This window comes from Mesoplodon mirus (genome assembly GCF_964341445.2).
Source record: "Mesoplodon mirus genome assembly, chromosome: 6".
Lineage (NCBI taxonomy): Eukaryota > Metazoa > Chordata > Mammalia > Artiodactyla > Ziphiidae > Mesoplodon > Mesoplodon mirus.
In genome coordinates this window covers 39,427,908-39,453,187 of record NC_138982.1, presented here as the reverse complement: position 1 = coordinate 39,453,187, position 25,280 = coordinate 39,427,908, and the positions used below count along the sequence as shown (strand labels likewise).

General features: G+C 35.6%; 1 protein-coding gene across 2 annotated transcripts in view; it reads right to left on the bottom strand.

Annotated features, from left to right (window-relative positions):
- Positions 1 to 1,400: 1,400 nt before the first annotated feature.
- Positions 1,401 to 25,280, bottom strand: part of FGF12 (fibroblast growth factor 12) — a gene marked incomplete at its 5' end in the record, with an annotated part of 571,869 nt that continues 547,989 nt past the window's right edge. For both annotated transcript variants that reach the window (XM_082625698.1, XM_082625697.1), the window contains 2 exons: positions 1,401 to 1,536; positions 18,563 to 18,761. In XM_082625698.1, the coding sequence (XP_082481824.1) occupies positions 1,418 to 1,536; positions 18,563 to 18,761 (318 nt within the window). In that variant the 3' untranslated portion in view covers positions 1,401 to 1,417. The remainder of the gene's footprint in view (positions 1,537 to 18,562; positions 18,762 to 25,280) is intronic.

The window sequence follows — 25,280 nt, the reverse complement described above, 5'->3', positions numbered from 1 at the left end:
TAACATTTTTCTAACACTTTAGTATTCCTAAATATGCATTTGCCTAGTCTTACACCGAGGTGTTTTTTTTGGGGGGGAGGGGGACTACTGTAAGCCACTCACACAACCCTGTCTGTTTGGAGCCATGGCTGTTAATTCCATATTATTTCTCTATGCCCCTTGAAAATTCAGTGCATTACAAGTTTCCTTCTATGCTCTAGGAGACAGACTGATTTTCAACTAGATTTATAAATGAGGATATATAGTAACAAACAATTCACTGGCTTCATAAGATAGTAAGTTAGGAATTTCACAGCCATGAGTCCCAATTCCTTGGTGAAGTTTGGAAAATGCTACATACAGAAAACTCTGGTAAGGTACAAAGACAAATACAATTTGCTTTCACCAATTGCTTAGGATTTATTTCCTTATATAAAACCCCTCTTCCTTCTTTCCTGCTGCAAGAGATGGTATAAAACTCTCTAAGACAGCTAGACATGCACCTATACTCTCAAAGGTGTCCACAAAATAAAAAATCAGACCAAAATTGTATGAGCACATAACTTATTTATCACTGCCTGGGCATGGCAATGACAAAGAATTCCTAAAAGTTACATCAGCCTTAAAACCTGAATTTTTTTTCTAAATGGCTAAAGAAAAAAAAAAAAAAAAAAAGAGCCCCTGAATTAATACCTTTGAAAAAAATATGATATTCTCCTAGGAGAATCTGAAACATTTTTTAGGAAGGAATGAAATCAGCTAATAGCATTAAATTCAACATAAGGCTATCCTTTGCATGAAACAATCTTAAATATTGATTTCAACAATAAAATTTTAAACTTTTCTTGATGTTAAATGATTTCTGGCTATATACCTTATAGGCAATAGAAGAATCTATAATTCATACATGTTCAATATCATGGTAAAAAAAATCCTGGAAACAATGTAATTATGTATCAATTCCAGATGTCCAAAAAAATACAAATTCAAAACAAAACACACACCAGAAAATTATCCAGAGTTTAAGGTATTTAGGGTATTACATCGATTTGTAAGTTCAATTTTCCAAAACCCTTTTCTTTAAGGTAATAATTTTATTTCATCTTTATGATAGTTATGTCTTCATTACAATTAGCCCTCTATTAATAACAACACAGTTTATTTTAATGCTTCTGGAGTCTTGATTTATTTTTTCCTCTGCTTTTAGGTGTGCTAATCTTTGTGCATGTGCATTTTTCTACCACATTGCTACAGACAAGTTTTGGTTCGATTTTCTTATCCTACACAAAGGAAGATTTTGAGTGCAGAATCTTAGCCACTGGGTCTTGGGTTCCCATTTTATTTTCCTCTCCTTGGGTGGATTTATTGGAAGGAAATGTGTAAAGGGCAAGGGGAGAAAAGGAATGGATGAGAAAGGGACGAAGGGAAGAGTTCTCAGCTATGTTGAATCTTGATTCACAACTTTGCCTCCATTCATGGTTGGTGTTCCAGAACTTTTCCTTGAACGCCCCTGTTTTTCTCCAATCTCATGTAGTGATGGCTCTCTGTACATACACACTGGAAGGCAAAAATTACATTAATTACTCTTTACAATAGTGGACATAAATTTGGCCTCAATAAACAGCTCAATTTTGACTTTATAATATTGTTCACTCTCATCACTAGCTCTTCTTCCTATTGTGAAAACGAGTTTTAACTTAAAACATTTAATGGATACACATAATTCTCTTCTAGTTCTATCAGTCACAACCTTTTAAGTCTTCCCGAATGGCAGACACATGGGTAGTTTCTGTTCCTGTATAGATAAGGCTTAAGTTTTTACTGTCTACTAACCTATATAATGCGATTTTCATCCAGAGTTAGAGGAGACATTGGGAGTATAACATTTAAAGGGTAGAAAGAGATATTTTGTTTTTTAGCCTTTAGCCTTCAATCTTGTTCAGGTAGGAAAAAATTTCTTATTTACATGATCCTAATCTTTACCCTACTGCAAGAAATATGACATTGTTTTATCAAATTTAAATATTTATTGCCAATTTTCAGGGTATTCATCAATAGTTATTTATCAATAGGAAATGTGATTATGCAACTGTGAGATTTCAGTTCACATCTATATAAACACTTCCTTTTATCTCTATTGTTTTGTCTGGCTCTAAAGCTCAGTCATCTGTGAATTATTGTGGCTCTTGCTAGATTATTGCATAGAAAGAAAAATGTTTTTCAATTCACAAAGGTAAGATAGGATCTATTAGCATATTGAGTCCATTAAAACAGATTCATTTTACCGTTGTGAGACAAATGTGACTGTATATGAGTATATGAAATATTTACTTAAATATCAGGAGGTATTTTAATCCTTGACTTAGGAACAAATATTTGTGTACTCCCATCTATTGAACAATCACTACAATACCTTGGTAATCTGAATGTTATTTCCAATCAAATTGCTTCTGCCGATGGGCTTTGCCCTGGAACTGGAGACCCGAGCATGGCCATGAATAAATAGATGTTGCATGGTGGTTAAGAGCACCAATTTGGGAGCCACACTGCCTGGTCTACATCCTTAGCCACTTTCTAGCTCCGTCTAATGGACACACAGTAAGCATCCAAAGATGTATAAGAAGAATGAATGAGCTGATCTCTTCATGAACATTTTGAATAAAATATTTCAGGGCTTCCCTAGTGGCACAGTGGTTGAGAGTCCGCCTATCGATGCAGGGGACACGGGTTTGTGCCCCGGTCCGGGAGGATCCCACATGCCGCGGAGCAGCTAGGCCCGTGAGCCATGGCTGCTGAGCCTGCGTGTCCGGAGCTTGTGCTCCACAACGCGAGAGGCCACAACAGTGAAAGGCCCGCGTACCGCAAAAAAAAAAAAAAAAAAAGGTTTCAGAGAACATACTGATAAATTGCTTTGGTTGAAGGTATATTCTAAATCCAAAACTAGATTAAGAGAGTTAAGATACAAGTAAGCTTCTTCTCCGACTAGTTCAGTGATGAAGCGATAGGTCTCTTCTTCCAACATCTCAGTAGTAGGGCTTCTTAAGTGTCCACGTGCATCTGAATCACCTAGGGGTATTGTTAAAATGAAGACTGATTCAGAAGGTCTATAGTGGGCTTGAGATTCTGCATTTTTAATAAGTGCCCAGGTGATACCGATGCTGACACAACCTTAAGCACACTGTGGCCAGTACAAAATATATATATATATATATAGCATGTTTGTTACGTATATTGTGCATGATTATTATACATCTATCTATCTATCTATCTATCTATATATATATATATATATATATTTTTTTTTTTTTTTGCGATACATGGGCCTCTCACTGTTGTGGCCTCTCCCATTGCAGAGCACAGGCCCTGGACATGCAGACTCAGTGGCCATGGCTCACAGGCCCAGCTGCTCCGCAGCATGTGGGATCTTCACGGACCAGGGAACTAACCCGTGTCCCCTGCATCGGCAGGCAGACTCTCAACCACTGTGCCACCAGGGAAGCCCTACATATATATTTTTAAATGAGATTTTAAAATATTTCAGTTATTGCACTGAATGGTCTCTCCGATATCCTCAGAGGACTAACTGCCTGTGGCCTCACTAGCGAAGTATACAGAGGAAACTAGAAAGAATTGATCCTGTAATTTTCAGATGGTGCCAGTAGGTAATTCAAGTTTCTACCTTTCTTTTACAAAAGACAGAAGATCCTTAAGATTCTATTGAAATCCTGAAATTCCTCAAGCCTAAGGTCTGTTACCTATATTTCTGTTATACACAAGTATTAAAATCCCCCAAATTAAACAATATGTTTATATGTGCAAAATATAGCCATGTATTTATAACTGGTTAGTGCACAGGGGAACTCAGAAGTAATGAAGTGATTCAGTTGGAAAGTTATTCATATGATGCCATAAAGCAGTTTTTCCCTACTCTGTCACCTAATCAGCTGTGAAAATCCCCAGACCTGACTACCGACTGCTAAATCAGTCTCAAAGAATGAAAAAAAATATTTAAAAATACACACAATAGATTTTGACACGTGAATTTCTTAAACTTCAACTTACAGACACTTGAAGAATATTACTCTTTAATTTCTATTAAATAATATAGTTTATAGTTTTTTGGGTTGTTTGGGGGTTTTTTGCAGTACACAGGCCTCTCACTGTTGTGGCCTCTCCCGTTGCAGAGCACAGGCCCCAGATGCGCAGGCTCAGCGGCCATGGTTCAGGGGCCCAGCCACTCCATGGCATGTGGGATCTTCCCGGACCCGGGCATGAACCCGTGTTCCCTGCATCAGCAGGCGGACTCTCGACCACTGCGCCACCAGGGGAGCCCTAGTTTATAGTTTTTGTATCTGAATTTCTTACTGTTGCAATTTCTTTTTTGTTTCCTTGTATCATAGGTTCTACTCAAGACATTTGTTTTTAACTTTTATCTTTTTTTTTTTGCTATTTCTCACTTACACATAAAATACTTAAGTATGACAACACAAAATGTTGCCACCATAATTATCATTGCAGATAGTTTTTCGAATAACTTAACCCTGCTGACCATCCTAGTATCAAGTCCCCGTAGAGTTTTCCAAACTGACATCTAAAATTTTTCAGTATTTCAAAAAGAACAAAGCTTACTAGTGTCATAGCAAAATGTGCAACTTGCTCTTCTTCTAGGACAACTCAATCACTAATTTTCCAATGTTTCCATTAAATGGAGTAATAAAATTCCAGGTTTTGAAAAATGTATCTTATTATATATCATAGCTGGAAAATTAAGAGTAATTAAACCAATAGATTCAATTTAATTTCTTGGGCTTTAATTTTCATTGTTATTTACAGACTCTCAGATGCCAGTAATACTACCTAACTTAAGAAGCTGACAAATAAAGGGGTATGAAACTCAATCAAGTTTTATAATTAAAATGTAATTAAGACACCATGATCCAATTAGAAAACAAAGAAAGAAAGGACAAAACACTTCTTTTCGGGAATGTAACCTCCTTTGATAGTTGTATTAACACTCCATAACTGTGCTATTCTGTCTGAATAGTACATAATAAAATGATGACACAAAATACAAGAAGAAAATAAGAAGGCATAAGTGTTCTATAAAGTGCATTATAAGCTCAAAACGTAAACCCAAATCACTGTGATGTACACCATAACCACAATCATAACCTCTTAAATAAACCTTTAATCCCGTCAATAAATCTATTTCAAAATTTTCAAAGCCATTTTATTTATTTATTTTTTATAGGCAAATTGTCTTTTAATGAATTGTACCAACAGACAGAATTTTACATTTAACCCTAACTGGGACTTGGACTTCTTCCCAGGCACTGAATGATCACAGAGAGACTAGATTGTAGTATAGAACCCGAGCTGGCATTTGATTGTGAAGATTTTCCTGGATGCTGCTGGGGAGTGCCAAAACCTGCCCAAATGGATATTCAAAGCCATTGTAAACTGACCAACTCATTTGATAATTACAATAACCAGGTGAATAAAGTAGGTGAGAAATTCTTATCCCTGTTTTTTTAAACATAAAACAAACTAAGCAACTTCCCTAAAGTCAGATGGTGAGTAGTAGCAGAGACAGCTGGGAGTATAGGATTTCGAGGTCCTAGTCAAAAGTTTTTAATAAAAGCAGAAAAACAATTCATCATATCAATGGTATAAATGACTGTCTTATACCAATGTTTAAGTTATTTCTGTATATTAATGTAGAACCAAGTTGGCTTCACCTCTACCAAATATTCCTAATGTCATCCAAAAATGGTAATGAAAACAAATTCGGGATGCCTATTATAAAAATAAATAATTAAATATCAAGTGTTGGCAAGTAGGCGGAGAAACTGGAACCACTGTTACATCATTGGCAAGAATTTAAAATGGACAGCCACTGTGAAAAACAATATGGTGAGTTCCTCAAAAAATCAAGCATAGAATTACCATATGATCCAGAAATTCCACCTCTGGATATATACCCAAGAGAAATAAAAGCAGGGATGTGAACAGGTATTTGTACACCCGTGTTCAAGGCAGCATTACTTACAATAGCCAAAAGGTGGAAGCACATTTGGTTGGTTGAACAAATGAACAGATACACAAAATGTGTTATATGCATACAATGAAATATTGTTCAACCTTAAAAAAGAAGAAAGTCCTGACACAAACATGGATGAACCTTGAGGAACTAAGGCTATGTGAAATAAGCTAGGCACAAAAGGACAAATATTTTATGATTCCATTTATGTGAGATACCTAGAGTAGTCATAAATAGAGACAGAAAGTAGAATGGTGGTTACTGGACACTGAGGGAAGGGAGGATGGGAGTAAATACTTAATGGGTGCAGCGTTTCAGTTGGGGAAGATGTAAAAGTTTTGGGGATGGATGGTGGTAATGGCTGCACAACACAGGAATGTACTTAATGGCACTGAAATGTACTTTTTTTTCTTCTTAATTGGAGTATAATTGTTTCTCCCTTTGGGATTCCAATTAGCTAAGTATTATATCTTCTCACTCCTTCTTCTGTATGTCTTGAACTCTGTGATATTTTCTATCTCCTCTGCCCTTTTGTCTACATTCTCAAGAATTTCTGTTTTTTAGATTGCAGTTCTTTATTTTTTTATTGGAGTATAATTGCTTTACAATGCTGTGTTAGTTTCTGCTGTACAATGAAGTGAATCATCTATAAGTATACATATATCCTCTTCCTCTTGGACCTCCCCCCTATCCCACCCATCTAGGTCATCACAGAGGACCGAGCTGAGCTCCCTGTGCTATACCGCAGGTTCCCACTAGCTAACTATTTTACACACGGTAGTGTATTAATGTCAAAGCTAGTCTCCCAATTTATCCCACTCTCCCCTTCCCCTACTGTGTCCACACATGTGTTCTCTATGCTTGTGTCTCTATTCCTGCCCTGCAAATAGGTTCACCTGTACCATTTTTCTAGATTTCACATATATGTCTTAATCTAAATATTTATTTTTCTCTTTCTGACTTACTTCACTCTGTATGACAGACTCTAGGTCCATCATTGCAGTATTATTTACAATAGCCAGGACATGGAAACCACCTATATGTCCATCAACAGATGAATGGATAAAGAAGATGTGGCACATATATACAATGGAATATTACTCAGCCATAAATAGGAACAAAATTGGGTCATTTGTAGAGATGTGGATGGACCGAGAAATGTACTGTTAAATTGGTTAAAATGGTAAATTTTATGTTGTGTATATTTTATACAACATAATTAACACTTATACATAATTAAAAAAAAACCTCCCACACAGAAACAAACACTCTGAGTGTAAGCTATAAACAAAGAAGTGACTATTAAATCCAGAGTTGTCCTATTTGCATGGGAAGAGCCAAAAATTCCCCAATAGTCAACAATATTAGTCTTAGGACTGTACTGCAAAAGAGAGAATTGAGATATACTGAGGGTACAGGGTTGGTGAGAGCATAGGAAAATCTGATGAGAACATCCTAGGACTGTACTACCTAATACAGTATCCATTTTGCCATATGTGATCATTGAGCACTTAAAATGTGGCTAATCCTAATTCAGATGTGCTAGAAGTATAAAATAAATACTGAATTTTAAAGACCACACAAAAATTAAAATCTCAGTAATAATGCTTCATATTGATTACATATTGAAATGACATTTTGAATATACTGGGTTGAATACATTATTAAAATTTATTTCATATGTTTGTTTTTATTTTTTAAATATGATTACCAGAAAAGTTTAAATTACATATGTAGCTTGTATTATATTTCTATTACACAGTGCTGTCTTAGAAGTTTGCTGTTCTCTGGAAAAGAAGTGTCTTCATTAGAGTCAAAGCTATCAATTACTATATGATGGGGAGGGGAGTTGAGGAAACTTCCTGAACTTATTGGACCTGACCTCCATAGGCAAACTTAGGAGAGACAGAGTATCTTAGATTTCTTTGATGGAATGAACTGGTTCACAAAACATTTATTGGCCCTTTTAACTTGGCTTAACTTTTAATAATATTGTATCATTTTGATTCTATTACTGTCTTTTCATTTCTTTCTTTCCTCAAATTCTAGTTAATCTTTTGCTGACTAATATCCAGAGATGAATTTGTTTCAGCATTAATTTGTTCATTTATTTTATGAACAGGTACAAATTACTTTGTACAAGGCACTCTGCGAGATTCTGCGGCAACTACAAGAAATGCTCTCTTTATTCCTGCCTTAGCTCAAGGCTAAGAAAGAGAGCACAGGAATTCACACAAATCACAGGGTAGAAAGGGTCATAGCAGAGTTTAATGGAAATTAGTATATAAAATAGTTCTTTGATGTTGACCTAGCCTTGAAGGATGCAGAGGATTTAGAGAAATGGATGAGCTACTAAATAAGAATGAAGATATGAAGCGCAGGTTGTATAAGAGAAACAGTGACCAGTTGAAGGATGGGGTAAAACTGAAAGGTGGTGAGGAATGAGAGTGACAGAGCCAACTTGAATCAGCCCTCCTGAATCCAGGCCAGAGGATTTAAGCCATGATCCTGATACATATCAGCCTTGATTTGTTAGTGAATGAACAGTTAATAATATGTCTATCAAGTATATGAGTGTATAGGGGAAAATCTATTTATTCAATCTCTTTATCTAGGAAAATGTCTAACTATGTTTACATGACATTCATACAGCCAGTCAGGGTAGTCAAGAAAAATCAAACTGAACCTTACGGCATAGACTACATAAGAAATCGTTGGCAGTGTTTCAAACTTTTATGAGTTGTTCTGATGCATTGCAAACACCGTCTTAATTTCTTAGGAACATACTTAGCTGGGCGCCATGATGTATGAGGCCAGCTGCTTATCTCCTATAAAGTTGGCTCTCTGTATCTGTGGGTTCTACATCCTCAGAGTCAACCAATTGCGGGTTGGAAAATAATCAATTAAAAAATTCCAGGAAGTTCCAAAAAGCAGAACTTGAATTTGCCCTGCTCTGGCAACTATTTACATAACATTTACATTGTATTAGGTATTATAAATAATTTAGAGATGATTTAAAGTATATGGGAGGATGTGTAGGTTATATGAAAATATTATGCCATTTTATATAAGGGACTTGAGCATCTGCAGATTTTAGTATCCACAGGGATTCCTGGAACGAATCCCCTGCAAATACTGAGGGATGACTGTACTCAACATCTAACACATTTCAAATACCATGACTCTGACTGCAATTGAAAAATAGGGCTCTCTTTGTTAAGCTAACTAACATGTTGAGAATGGTTATCCTTTTGTTTTGGGGGAAGTGTAATTTAGCTTAGCACTCAAGACGACTAAACAAACAACAAATGATAAATCAAGAATTACTAATCCCTCATATGAGACTCCTGTATACTGTACAGTAAAAATTAATTGCAATTTTTTTACAGCTACCAGTACTAGAATTTGGAGTTCTGGTATTAATTTCCAATCATATACTACCAAGCAATTCTGAGAAACCTTTAAGAAACATTTCCAGGGAACTGTCGAGGTTCTGATCTTCAACAGTTATATAAATTCTATAGCTCCTAAATTGTGCTTCTCAAATTATTACTGTCCCATACAAGATTAAGTTTTTTTCTTCCCATTAATAAGTTCCTTATTAGTAATTGCAAAGAACCCTAGTCTCTTGGTTTGCAGTAGTTCAAAGGACTAAAATGGTATTTAAGTAGGGGCTTTTCCATCACTTTCTTTTACTATAAGCTATTATTTCATTAGAAAATAGAGTTTTTAGTCAATGCTTTAGAAGTTTTTAAAAATCCTTGAATATTTTCTTCCCAAGTGCTCTGTTTTATGCATTCTGGGGCACTATAGCTATGAGAGCAAAATTTGATATTCTAGTTATTTTGATGAGGAGTAATTTCCAAATTGAGAATAAAGTGAAAAAACAAACAAAAAATCCAACTCCCTATCATTCTTGTCCTCCCAGCTCCGCAGATCTGTTTCACAGAGACTCAGATTCAGTGCCACTGCAGATTTAACAACTGGAAACCAATCCAGTGAGGGGAACTTGGGATATAACTATCTATTTCTCATTCAGGACCTTGTGGGCTCCACTGTGATACAGGCTTTATTTTCAGTGGGCATGATTTAATGGCCAGCTGTTGGTATGGAACTGGTTTCTAACTGTGTTTCTTTCTGATTTAATTTTATGCTATCTTTCCAACAAAGTTTCAATATCCAAATTTCAAGAATGTTCAGTGTCCTGATAATGCAATATTTTCATGATTCACAACGTTACATCTCTTTCATTTGGCTCTTCTGAGTTGTCCTGATCATATTTCTTGCCCTCTTTCCTCTTTAAAGTATGAAAAAAATATACTTACTCCTTTTTTCAGCCCACAGAATGTTTTTGAGATAAATATTCCTCTTCTTCTAACATATGTGGTATGATAATAGTTTTGGATAAATGGTAAAAAGGAGATAATGCTCTGAAAAGGGAAGTATTGCTGTATGGCTCTTTAGATCTCTTTCTTCAAATCAGTTTTCTATTTTTCCTCTATTCTGATATATGTTTCAACTTCTTCCTCTTCTTCCCCCTCCCCCTCCTCCTCTTCTTCCTTCTCTTCTTCTTTTTCTTCTGAATGTTTCCTTTTATTCATGTTTTGACTTTTCTTGATTTATAGTATATTGAAGTAGAGGGATTTATCCCAGCTTTCAGAATAAGAATGAGGTAGAGATTTCATGAGAGAATATTCTTCCTCATTTGCAGACACAAGGACAAGCGCGGATTTCTAATAACATAGCCAATGTTATGTATAACCTTAAGACATAGCATCTGCTAGGAATCCCCAGTTCACCCCTTTAATGTGAACAGAACACACTCGTATGATGGACCCTAGTCACTTAGTGACTTGGCATAGTGAAGGCTGTCATTTTCACAGCAGCCTGAGATGCAGTGGTCCATTTTTCTATTGAAAGCCCTGCAGTCCTGTTATCAAATAAAATGCTACACTTGGTCATAACAAGACCATAAGCTACCAACCTTGTAATAATATATGGTATTTGCTCAACTTATTTTTTGCTTTACTTTTAAATGCAAGATTGTGCCATTAGAAAAGAAAAGGACCAAATACATATCACTGGGCTTTGAAGTCTTATTAAAAATAAATCCATCCTCTCTTTGTAAGATTAGTTATGGGTCTTTCCAGGGCAGGCTTTCCACTTAATATTTTTCTATTATATTCTTTCACTGGTACCTCTGCTGCAAATGCAGTTATCAGAATAAGCAGGCGTCCCTTGTCATTATAATAACTCAGAGTCCCTGTTTGCAAATTTTAATGTTCAACAATCAGTTTTATGTTAGTTATCATAAATTTCTCTTGGAAAACTTAAACTAAAATAATGCCTTTCTTAAAAGTATGAAAAAGTGACATCTCAGGAGTTGCTGTTATTTATAAATCAAACAACAATAATAAACCAGGTTTCAGGTACCATCCCGGGGTATTCTCCTTCTAAGTAGCCACTGTCCTCTTACTCATAGCTAATATTAACTGAGCACTTACTAAACATCTGCACTTTATATACAGTAAGTTTATTTTAAATGACCCTAAAAGGTGGATACTTTAATTGACCTCTTTCACAGTAAAGGAAACTGAAGAGCAAAAAGAGTAATTTGTTCAAAGTAGTGCACTGACAAAGGCAAAATCTGCATTCAAATTCATGTGTGATTAACTGCAGGGTTCCTGCCCTAAGGTTATAGCCAAATAGTTTAAAGAGTTTGGAGAAAAACACTTAGTTGCTTGGTCTCAGTCAAAGTCTTGACCCCAAACCTCTGGGGTGCTCAGCGCTTTGTGGAGTCCTACTACATTTTTCTACCCGATTTCCTCTCTCATTCTTCCCAAGTGACTATTCCACATTTCTCTTCCCTCCTTAAACTTTGAAAGCTGCCTCAGACCCTCCTCAGACTCAGGTAATAGGTTTGCCTTCTTTTCTTTTCTCTTCTTGTCTTTTCTTCTCTTTTTCTCCCTCTCTCATTATCCTTCCCTCCTTTCTTCCCTCCCTTCCTTCCTTTTCATCAATAAACTACCATGCTTTGAATTTCCCTTAGAAAAGAAATGCAGAAGAGAAAGTTTTCATATTTCCATCACAAAAGTTACCAACCCTCACACATCTGCTCATATATGTTCTGGCTTCGTGCTTGTTAAAATGCTTGTTAAAATGCTTGAACTCTTCCTGTTTCTACTTAAATCTAGCCCTCCCCTTGCCATGTGTGTCCTTGATCCCATCCCCGCTGGTCAGTGTTATTCAGTGACCCTCTCTCCTATAATACCAATTTTCACTTCTCTCCCATCAGTCTATAAATACCTTGTAACAGTTTTAAACAAATAAACCTCACCATGCAACCACCATATTTCTCTCCACCTTGTGCTCCATTTCTCTACCTCCCTTTTATAACAGGACTCCTCAGAAGTGTCATTTAATATTACTTTCTTCTTTTCTTTACCTCCTGTTATAACTTGAATCTACTCCAATTAGACTTAGTCCCCACTACTTCACTGAAATCACTCCAGTCAAATCACTGTTGAACGCTTGCTGGACGCTCTAGCCGTATTTGGTAACGGTAACAGTTCTTGTCTTAGTTTTGCTTCCTTCTAGCTGAACAGGCCTGGGTAAGTTATGTAACCTCTCTTAAACTCAGTTTCCTCATGTTTAAAATTGGAAATTTTAATCTGCATCCTTCCAAATGTCAGTGACTATAAAATGATACCCCTGTTAAGGAAGAATGTTGAAAATAACAACAAATAATCCAAATGTAAAGTAGTACAACTGCTACTAATGATTACATTTATATTACTGCTGGACTCTTGTAAATCATTAAAAAATTGAAAATTCTGATAGTTATAGAAGAACTAGGTGTAAATCTTTAAGTGTCAATATTACTCTGGAATTGAGAGCTGGAAAACTTGAGTGGAGGGCAATTGTAGTTGTTGTTGACAGATTCTGTTTTCCAAATGGAGGCAAGATAACTCCAGTTTCTAATAAAACTCATAAATGACACTTTATAAAGAACCTTCATGCTAGTTGAGACACAGATGTAGAGAACAAATGTATGGACACCAAGGGGAGAAAAGCACAGTGTGTGGGGATGGTGGTGTGATGAACTGGGTGATTGGGATTGACATGTATACACTGATGTGTATAAAATTGATGACTAATAAGAACCTGCAGTATAAAAATAAACAAACAAACAAAAACAACTAATACTAAACTTTCTTTGGGTTATTTGTATGGAAATATGTTAATATAAACATTTCAGACATTACATGAAATTTCTAAAAATCTTATATGTTCTGGTATAATGTTATAAGTCATAATTCTAGTTATTACTTTAAAATGTATATCTCAGAAATAACTAAATTTCCTTGTCAAATGAAAAAAATAAAAATAAAACAAAACAAAAAGGAACCTTCATGCTCTATCATTTTCCATCAAAGAAGAATGAAATATGACCAATATTTTTATTACTACCAACTTAATCAAATTTTCCTTGCCCCTCTGTAATTTCCAAGTGGAAAGGTTAGATTGATCTGTTAGTTAATGGACCATTAAAGAAATTTAATTGTCTTAATAGCAGATCATGGAAGGGTGTGGGAAATTAACAGGAAGCAATTTCACACCTTAATTAACGTCACATAGAATCCCTTTTGGAACTGTAGCAGAACTTTATGTTCTGGTTCAGATGCAATGTATTGTCAAAAGGATGCACCCAGTATGTCATAAATATTTATTATAAAGAGTTAAGAGACATTGTAAACAAAAAGATCTATATCTTCATTTAGAAAGAGATTAGAAGCAGTATTTATGTGCAAGAGATAGATATAGCAGAAGAATATGTCAGGGAAAGGTAGGAGGGCTTTATTAAAGACTAAATTCAAAGCCAGGAAAAAGCTGCTTTGAATGAGTTAACTGGTTTGGAGAAAGAAGGTGTCACAGGCTGGCAGAGATCCCAAACTCAAAAGGTGGAGAGAGAGATGCTGCTATTATCTTTTCTGTAATAGAAACATTCAAGAGCATCAAAAGTATGTTTTTACTCCATCTTTCTGTTTTTGTCTTTTAGTATGGTTGGGTCCAAAAGAGGATTTTGGAAAACAGTCCAGTTCTCTTTCAAGTTAACTGAAATAAAAACATCAAAATAATTTGCCATTAGTATCTTCCTGATAGGAGTTTTACAAAATCAGGACTCCTGATTTATTCACTTCTTTGGTGTTTTAGTACATAGGTTTTGAAGAGATTATTATTTTCCCTCCAAATTCAATTTTTATTGTCTCTAATACTTTATTCAATACGATGCCTCACAGCCTTTCTCTAGTACATAACACAGTAAGACAATGTCCAATTTCCAAGGGAAAATGAAAAAGGCTATTTGCATTGATCTGACAGATTTGAGACAACTTTCTTACAGTGCCAATCTTCATATTATTCCTGTGAAATAGATGGAATTTATAATCAATTGCATCTCCAGAGATTACCTAGGTTGAAGTAAAAAATTATTTTCTCAAAATTACTTAGCAAATCATTGGTAAAATTTTTATTAGAAGAATTAGACATTTATTTATCCTTGACTAATTGATTACTATCAAGTTACTCTTTCTTAGTGATCAATGTGGTACAATAGTTGGTATTACCTTCACTAACTCCGTATAGTAATTTAACCCAGCACTAAAGTACAACCATCCTAATAGCAGTAGGAAAGGTAATTAAATATATTAATGTGTTTAATATATTTAATTCCATGGTGTCAGAGTGACAATTTACTCTACATTAGATTAGGCTTAGTCCAAAGTATAGATCACACTAATTTGAATACATTTAAAAAATGGCCTACAGCCAGACTGGATCAAAATGAGCATTGAAACACCAAATTCAATTTAGAACACTGAGTCTCAAACCTGGTTGCCATCAAAATAACTTGGACGATAAAATCAGAATCCTTTGGAGATTTGATCTGAGAATTAGTAGCTTTTAAAACCACTCTAGATGGTTTTGATACTGATGTTTGGGAATCAATGATATACATTATATACTGCTGGGACTTCAATTAGGTTCTATTAGCTTGAAGCAACAGTTCTAACAGACAGAAAGCGTAATCTGTAACTGTCCTAAAGGTGTGTGAGTGTATGTGCATGTTGTGTTAGTCTTATCTTCCCACTAGAAAATAAATTGGTAGAAACTGGTTAGGTGTTCCTTTAGTCCAAGTTTAATATTTCTGTAGCAATGGCTCGCAATTGATATTTACTAATTTCACTTTGGAAATGTATTTCTCACTCCAAGATTAAGTTCTTGAAGCTTAAATCTTGGAAAGAGCACACATTCTTTTCAGGGGAAAGGAACTAGATTCTGAATATCCAACCACTTGCAAGAGGTGAGCAATGAACTCCTTGAAGGAGGAGGGAGGAGAAAAGGCAGAGATTGTTTCTTGTTCTTTGTCAGAGAGTATTTGGCTGGTGTATCTGAAGCTAAAGGGGGAGGTCACCATCCAGACAATTAAATCTGGGGGAGTTACTTATCTGTGGTGTGAACAATGCTCTGAATGGACAAAACTGGGAATGGTGAAGCCTGCACTGTTGTCTTAAATTCCAGGGGAGGTTAAGTAAAGATTGATGTGCAATGTACGTGGTAATGGGTTTAAATATCAAGTCCATCCATCTGTCTGAATAGATGCCCTAGCAACCCCTTATTAACACTGCCTATGTTCTAAACACAGGATGGAGGGTGAAGCTGTGATGGGAAAGGGGCTCGTGGGTTATTATCATGCAACCATTGCATGACTTAAAGATCCTCACACTGTGACAAAGTGAGAGAGAGGCATGGACATATATACACTACCAAATGTAAGGTAGATAGCTAGTGGGAGGCAGCCACATAGCACAGGGAGATCAGATCAGTGCTTTGTGACCACCTGGAGGGGTGGGATAAGGAGGGTGGGAGGGAGGGAGATGCAAGAGGGAAGGGATATGGGAACAGATGTATATATATAACTGATTCACTTTGTTATAAAGCAGAAACTAACACACCATTGTGAAGCAATTATACTCCAATAAAGTTGTAAAAAGAAAAAAAAAAAAGATCCTCACACTGACGGAGCTTAATTTTGGGAATCCTGACATTCAAAATGATATCTCCATCAGGATTGGGAAAAAGGCGGAGCTATTTGAAAAACAAAAACAAAACGAGAGTGGCACTCAAAGCTGGACATAGCCAAGGTCGCTAACAATTGCAGAGCTGCAGAACCAGCCCTGGACAGCAGGTTTCTAGATTTGGTTTGTGAGACAATAAAACTTTGTATGATTAAGCTGCTCTTAACATGGCTTTTGTGTTGTAAACAACCAAACCTAATTCTAACATATACAACTAGGAATGTCTGGTATTTTCTCCCCACATTTGTACTGAAATGCAGCAAATATGAAGAATTAAGGCAGCTCTCAAACTCAGAACACAGTAATTGTATACATTTCTCTTAGAAATATGTACATGATCATACAGACCTAAGAAGAAGCTTGATTAGCCAAAATGCAGACAGAAGTCATGATCAGGAGGGTAGGTTACAGGTGTTTCTTCTTTTGGGGGGTGGGGGGAGGGATTTAGTATGAAATGCATTATTCATAAAAGGAATAAACAAAACACAAGGATTTTTTACTTTTCCTTTATACTCTCCTGAATTTTCCAAAAATTGTTAATGAGCATGCACTACTTTTATTACAACAACAAAAAAATCAAATTAAATGCACAAATAAAAATGGTGCAATAGTTTTAATAGTTTACTCACTCTGCACCTGGAGTGTTTTTGTCTACCTAATCCCCACCTCTCATCTCAAATGTTCTGAACATGACCTAGCCCTGAAGGTATGTTTCAGTATCAACTTTCCAATATCTTCCTTTTGGTGAAAGTGCTGGCTCTTTCTATAAATCCCAATATCATTTCCGGCAACATTTAGTCCGTCACTTTTTACATTCTACTACTGCCATTAGTAAATATACTTCATATCTCCAAGAATATTATAAAGTTTCCTGGAGAATATAGTTCTTCTTTGTCTTTATACTTACCTATGTGTTCATTTGTTCGTTCGCTTATTCACTTATTCAATTGACAATGATTATTGAATATCTCTCTATGATATGCCAGGTATTGTACAAGATACAAGGAGATATGAAAAAAATAAAACATTCTGTCATTTAACAAGTGATCTAATTAGGGATAAGAAGAGACAGAGTGGTAAATAGGTGAATTTAATACAATGTGATAATTTCTAGAAGAGAGAACAAGATACAATAATAAGGTGACAGAATATTTAATTCTACTTGAAGAAAGTCAGGGAGGCCGTCATAGAAGTATTAACTCTTGAATCAATCCTTTACAAGGACTGATAGGCATTCTCCAGGCACATGAATGGAAATTTTGAGGACAGAAGGGCAAAAAAAAAAAAAAGTACATAAAGCTCAAAATAGTAAAAATGTATTACAAGTAGTAAAAATGTAGAACAGAAGAAAGTTCTGTTTTGTGTGGTTAAAAGCACAGGGTGTGAGGGGAGGCTTGAGAAAGACTAGGAGCTTTGAATGTCACATTTCCCCCAGTGCTTTGAACATAGTATTGATTTAACAAATGTTTGCTGACTGTTACAGTCATAGGTAATCTGCAGCAGACACTGTGTCCCTACACTGGTGGACTTGACCATACCTTATAGATATCTAGGGGACAGTAAGCCTGGCTAAATCACAGAATAGCAATACACTGCCTCAAGTTTCTCATTTCTTTGGACGAGAAAGCTGAACTAATGTCTTAAGTGATTATAATGTGACTTTTAGAGAAGAGTGTTATGTTGGAAAATGTCCACTCCACTGCTGCTTTCTTAGCCTGTATTAAAAAGCTTGACTGAATACAGTAAATGTGGTCACCTCAATGGGAGATTCTCATCCTGCTTAGGGAACAAGTTGCCAAAAATGGGTTTCCTCAGCATAAAATTATTTATTCCACTGATCAATTGAAATAAATGAACACTATACTAAATGATCAAGGGAGGGGAAGTTACAGGCTCAGTTGAGAGGGATAAAATTTTAAAACTGTAATATTTATTAGCACAAAAAAATTGGATATTATTTTCTTTCCTTAAAAAATACAAAGAAAAATTAATACATTATATTATGAGATTTGTTCACAAAGATGTAGCAATTAGGATATAAACATATTTTAAAAGACTTTGAAAACTTTAAAGCATTATAATAGTATTATTGGTTTTTTCAAGAGTGTAGCCTGAGAAATTAAATTATTGTGTTCAATAAAGAAGGAAATTACTTTCCAAATGGTCACTACCACTATTTTTCTACTTTCAAGAACTTGCTAGCCTCTATATTCAAGCAGTGTTTTCTAAGTTCCAAGTATTTTTAATGGAATTTTATTTTTTGATAGGAAGAGGTACTATTGTGTTTTCTGAATCTTTGCTCTGATCCGTTGCATGACAAACAATCTACTGAGTGAAAGGACAAGGAGCGGAACTGGCATCAACACACAGGTCAGGGTCTAAAGAAAAGAAGCTTGTCTTGTACCTTCAATAGGTTTTGGTACAAAATGTGATGAGGGCTTGGTTTTCTTCACTCTGTTCCCCTTCATAATTTGACCTTCCTTATTGAGTCCCAGAAACCATGCTCGGCCTGATTCTTGCTGACGGTACAGTGTGGAAGAATAGATCACATAGTAGTTTTCAAACACAGATTCCTTAAATTTGCATTCTGGAGTGAAAACATCCTGCAAAAGAAAAAAAAAAAAAAAGAAGATACAAAAGAGAGAAAGGATTTAATAATGAATCAGCAAATATTTAAATCCAATGAGCCTGAAATATAGGTCCTCTGTTAAGAAAAAAATGAGAAATAAGTGCACGTAATTTCTATTAGCATTTGGTTTAAAGGTTTATCATACAAAATCAAGAAACGAGATTTCCTTTCTAAACAACCTTACTCCACAGAACACAACGGTCAGGCTTGAATCATTTCTTCGGTTAATATCACTCAAGACTGTGCCCATGTCCAAGCTCTGATCTCAGTATAATGTTTTGTAAATTTAAGAGAATAGACATTGTGCATTTTTGTGGCCCTTAGCATGTAAAATGTAACCCTGGGAATCAAAATATAACACAATCACAGCACACACAGGCTCAGCAGACGTTTTTGAAGGGACTACCCTATATGTTCACAAATCTATGAAATACTCAAAGCTTGTTCCATAAAATCACTAGTATACTACCTCTTTGCTTAACGTCAGTAACTTTCCTGTTAATTTCTTTGAAACATTTTTTTTTTACTTAGTAATCAAAATTTCAGGTAAAAATATCAGGAAAAAGTAGTAGAAAAATTTTACTACTATACTGTATGATCTCTAGTGAAACATATGAGAGTTTTACTTCAAGAAGGAACCTTAAAAGTCCTCTACCTCACCTTCACCATTTGATAAGTGAGACAACCAAAAGGTTATATGATTAATACAAAGTTAAACAACAACAGCAAAATTACTTCATCAATGCCAGAACTCACATTTATTGCTTCACAATCACTGCCTCTCAAGTTCACCTTTTCTGCCTGAGTCTTGTTCAGTGACTTAAAATGAGATTTTATAATCAATACAGTAAAATCAAATCCTAACATGTCAAATGAACAAAATGTATTTCATGGAAAGAAGAAATTCCTCCCCTTCAAAGAAAAGCAGAAGAAAAACAAATGTGATAGCATCTTCTCAGCTACAAGTAAATAAGGATCCTACATGTCAAACATATTCACAATAGTCACTGCCGTCTTCACTAAGTGCTAGCAGAATCTCTTCCTTGTAACCCTTTCAATGAAAGGCCCCAGTGATTTAATGCAGTTACACCTGGGGTTAAGTTATTGAGGAATATGTGGGACTAAAGCTGTTGAAACATGTCCTTGGAGGTGATTCTTGCAGACTAAATCTCTGACTCCACTTCTAGGGAGCTATGGTGATGCATCTGTGGGGACGGATGAAGGTCTTCAGGGATAAAGACACTGCCGGAATGACTCTGTTGATTTCAAATGGTTCAAAAGTTATAGACCCCAAAAAATGAGACAAAAAATATGGGACAGGAGATGGAAATGTGGTTGTACCCATTAAAATAATAATAATAGTAATAATAATATTTCAACATTAATAATTATATTGATAATAAAAATATGATGTCACAGAATACTCTCAGTTTCAAGTAAACTTAGTGGCTTAAGAACCAGAGAAACAATTGACTATGTGGTACCATTTCACATCTGCTATGATGGCCATATCAAAAAAGATGGACAATAAAAATTGTTGCTGAGGGTTTAGAGAAACTACAATCTTCATACCTAGCTGGTAAAAATGTAAATAATGCAGCAGCTGTGGGACATAGTTTGGCAATTCCACAAAAGGTTAAACATACAGTTACCATATGATCTAGCAATTCTACTTCTAGGTACATACATATGAGAATTGAAAATATTTCTCCACGTGTGAACTTGTACACAAATATTCATAGAAGCATTATTCATAATGTGGAAACTATTCAAACACCTATCAATGGATGAATGGATGAACAAATGTGATATATCCTTACAATGAAATATTATTTAGCTATTAAAAAGAATGGAGTACTGATTCATGTGACAGCACAGATGAACCTCAAAAACATTATGCTAAGTGGAAGAAGCCAGAAACAAAAGGTCACATATTGCATGATCCAGTGTATATGAAATATCCAGAATAGGCAAATCCAGAGACAAAACATAGATTAATGGTTGCTAAGGGCTGAGGAGATGGGTAAATGGGAAGTGATGGCTTTTTTGGGGAGGCAAAAGTGTCCTGGGATTAGATTGCACAACTATATGAACGAAACCATTGAAGCATATAGTGTAAAAACATGAATTTTATGGTATGTGAATTATTTCTCAATAAAAAAATGAGGAATCAGATAAATGAAGTAACTAGAGAAAGTAAGGGGAAAAAATGAAACTACTGCATATTCCTTGTCTGGAAACACAAAAATCCTAAATTATGGTCCTGTGTGCTGAACAATGGGCTCTCCTATGACCTTGTCTCAATATTATTAGGACAGAGTTTAACCATTGTCAAGTATAGGAATCAAAGTGATTCTGATTAAATTTATAAGATAATCTAAAAGTTCTGGATTCCTTCTAGAACTAGGTTAAAAAGATCTGAAAAAGCAAAAAATTTAGCACAGATTTTATTAGTTATACTTTTTAAAACAAACTAATTCAAATAATCTCAGAGCTTTTGTTTCTAGGTCTAGCTCAATATTAATGAAGTCTAGATGCTAAGGGACTCTTCAAAGTTCAGTGAATAAATTCTACATATAAGACTTCAGACCTCATATGGAAGGTGGGAGAAATATATGGGGCAAGGAATTGTGTGTATAAATACATCTTATCATACATGTAATACCTATTTACTTATAAGTATACCTCACAGAAATATGAAAATTTGTAGATAGAAAGCTGCTTACTGCCCTTATTTAACAAAGTAACAGAAGCCCTTGATAGTTAAATAATTGTTTTGTGAGTCATAGTATATTAGAGGCAGAGCCAGACCCTGGGCTAGAACCCCGGCCCTGGCTGCAGGTTCAGTACTTTTTCCAATGCCACACAATGCTTCCTTACTACTTAACCAAGCCTACTTTTGGTACCAAGCTGTTGATTGGAGGCAAGCCATCATCACAACCATGCCCACCAGGTATAATTACTATGCTGTCTTTTATACATATGCAAATAATATATTTATTTAATAAATAGTGAACTCCTAGGTTTCCATTTAGTTTCACAATTGTTTAAAGTCTGTTCCTAGAAGAGTGAAAATCCAGAAAATTGGGCAGGGACTGAAGTCCTGGGAGCATGAGCCAGGAATAGTATTAGGTAAGGATTGAGCCTTGAAATTCTGAGTTGGCAAATGGGGATCCCAGATATAGTATCCAGGTGATAATCAGATATAAAAAGTCAAGTGAAGTATCCCATTTAATATTTTAAAGGGACTATGCTGAGTCAGAATTCAGAAATTAGGCAATTGATAATACCTGGCCAGGGAAACACATTTCAGGAGGGAAAAAATGGCAAAAGCTTAGTGCAGGCACTTCTGTGGTGCACAGCCAACTTCCTAGAAATGGGGAGGAAAACCTTAAGAACACTGAGCCAGCTTGGACAATCACTCTAAGTGCAACCTTTACAATATGTTCACAATTTCAATATAAAGTTGGGCATCAAAGAATTTACAATATACTTGCTATTATCACTCTATTCGTGTAATGAGAAATCAAGAGTCCTCTACTTGGAGTAGGAAAATCAGGGTTTTGCTTCTGGATCCATACATATTAGCTGTGTGACTTTAGGTAAGTGCTTAAACTTCTTTGAATTTCATATTTTCAACTGCAAATTAAGTTATTTTAAGGAAAATAAGAGGATGGATATGAAAGCATGTTGTAAGCTTATAGAATTTTTACAAAAACTCCAATGCATTATTATTAAGTTTTTTCTTATAGCAAGAAAAATACAATCAATCAGGTAACTAGACATTTAATTCTGTGTTTTTGTCATAGATGATTGTATCTGCTCCAGCATCCAGGACCCTATGCCATAAATTAAGCTTTATCCTACATAGATCGTTCCTACTATAGCTAAAACAACATATACACATACATTTTAAAAACCTTTGGCAAAGACTTGGGCAATCACATATATTCAGAAGATGTTCTGAGGTTATAAAAATTATGTTCAGAATGATAATAACTCTAAAGTGTAATGGAGATAGGCAGGCTTTGAGCCAAGGTGACTAAGTCCTAGACTATCTCAATCCAGGACATATAATGAAAGCATAGTAAATAACTAGTATAAGGAGGGTTCTTTTTCCTTTTGTAAAACTAACTAGTAGTCATGTTGCATCTCATGAATAGTATTTACTTATATCTATAATCCTGAGTGCTCAGTTCCATCTAGGTACATAGCAAGGCTTATAGAATAAACGTTTGTTGATGAAAGAGAAACACACCCACATGCACATCATGTGTGTAAGTATGTGAAATGCTAGGTTTATTTTTCACATTTATTACCCTAAAATCTTTCCAAATCTTTAAGTTGTTCAACTTAAACTGACCTTCATTTCAACAGAATATGAATATGACCTTTGATAGTGTTCTGAAATTGATTTTAAGCACTCACTTTTTAAGCAGCACTTGCACAACTTGTTGTTGTCCTAGCATTGTACAAGTCATTATATGACCAATTCTTCTCACATTCCAAATGCCTATTCACCCTAGCCTTGTCTTGGAAAGTTGGATCACCCACCCATTTCATTCCAGATGATGAGTGAATAATGGAACACCACTTAAGCTCAAGACCAGCACTCAGGACCCGTTTCTTTTCTTTTCTTTTCTTTTTTTTTGCAGTAGGTATGCGGGCCTCTCACTGTTGTGGCCTCTCCCGTTGTGGAGCACAGGCTCCGGACACGCAGGCTCAGCTGCCACGGCTCACAGACCCAGCCACTCTGTGGCATGTGGGATCTTCCCGGGCCGGGGCACGAACCCATGTCCTCTGCATTGACAGGCGGACTCTCAACCACTGAGCCACCAGGGAAGCCCATCAGGACCCTTTTCAATCTCTCCCCATCCATCTGATTCTAATCTACTCTCTCCAGAATTCTTCTCACTGATCCCCAACTTCATAGCTTCATACTCTACCTTGATCCCTCTCCCGTATTTCTTCCTATTCTTCTCTCTGCACTTAGACCACTGATAACCTACTCAGGTTCTGGATTCTCCCATCAGTCTTAGGCTCCACCACTGCACAAGATGAGACACTTCCTTCTTAGCCAGCCTTTAACTGAGCCAGTCTTGGCCCATCCCACCCCTACTTGAATGGCATTCTCCTTTAGATATAAGTATCATGAGGAATAAGGAGACAGAAATTTGGGGAATTTGATGGCTGTATGGATAACATGTTATATTTCCTTCATGGTTGACTATCACTGCCAACAGTGCTTTCATCACATACTAATTCCTCGACATGCTCACACCTCTTAACCCTCAAATTGTACTTTGTTCAACTGTCCTCTCTAATTCTCTATCCAATAAAATAATGGCAAATATTTTTCTCAGTTATTGCAGGTTATTGTGAATTTCCCCTCCTTTAGTTTCTCATGGTATTTACCTTTTTTCCCCCAAAGTGTATTTAATGCACTTTGTCTTGTGTAATGATGGTTTTTCTTGCTCCTGTCCTATACACTGCAAGCTTTTCCTCACAAAGACATGTTCCTCATCAGTGCTTATTAGGAAGTCCAGCATATTTATCACTCAATTTATTCTTGTTGAAGTAAGTAATAAAAATATTTTAAGGAAACAGCAAAGACTATGTGATAAGATAGAGCTGAGTGACAGTATTGATTCTGTTTCTTTAGCTGCATAATTTTGGACGTGCTATTTAATTTTGATATATTTTTGTTTTATCATCTATAAAGTAGGGGCAATAATTTTCACATTTAAAAATTTGGTGAAGGCACTTAAGATCTGCTCTTTTAGTAAATTTCAAGTATACAATATAATATTGTTAACTATAGTCATATTCTTATACATGAGCTCTCCAAAACTAATTCATCTTGCATAACTAAAACTTTGTACCCCTTAACCAACATCTCTCCATTTCTCCCTCCCCCAGGTAACTATCACTCTACTCTCTGCTTCTATGGGTTTGCCTATTTTAGATTCCAAATATCTAAATTCCACATATTTGTCTTTCTGCATCTGATTTATTTCACTTTGTCTAATACCTGCCATGTTGTGGCAAATGGCAGGATTTCCTTCTTTTTAAGGTTGAATTATATATATCTATATATAGATATATGTATATCACGTTTTTTTAATCATCTGTTGACTGGTGCTTAGGTTGTTTCCATATCTTGGCTATTGTGAATAATGCTGAAATAAACATTGGAATACAGACATTTCTTCAAGATCCTGATTTCATATTTTTGGGTATATTCCTAAGTGGGATTCCTGGATCATAAGATAGTGTCTCACCACACACACAAAAAAAACCAAAAACAGAAAGAAAAAGGTAGCTATGGATATGTTAATTAGTTTGATTGTGATGAGTATTTCACAGTGTATATGTATATCAAATCATCAAGCTGTACAATTTTTAATTGCCAACTCTACCTCAATAAAGCTGGAAAAATCCCTCACGGGTTACATTCAAGTATAGCTAAAATGAGATAATAGATAATGCCAAG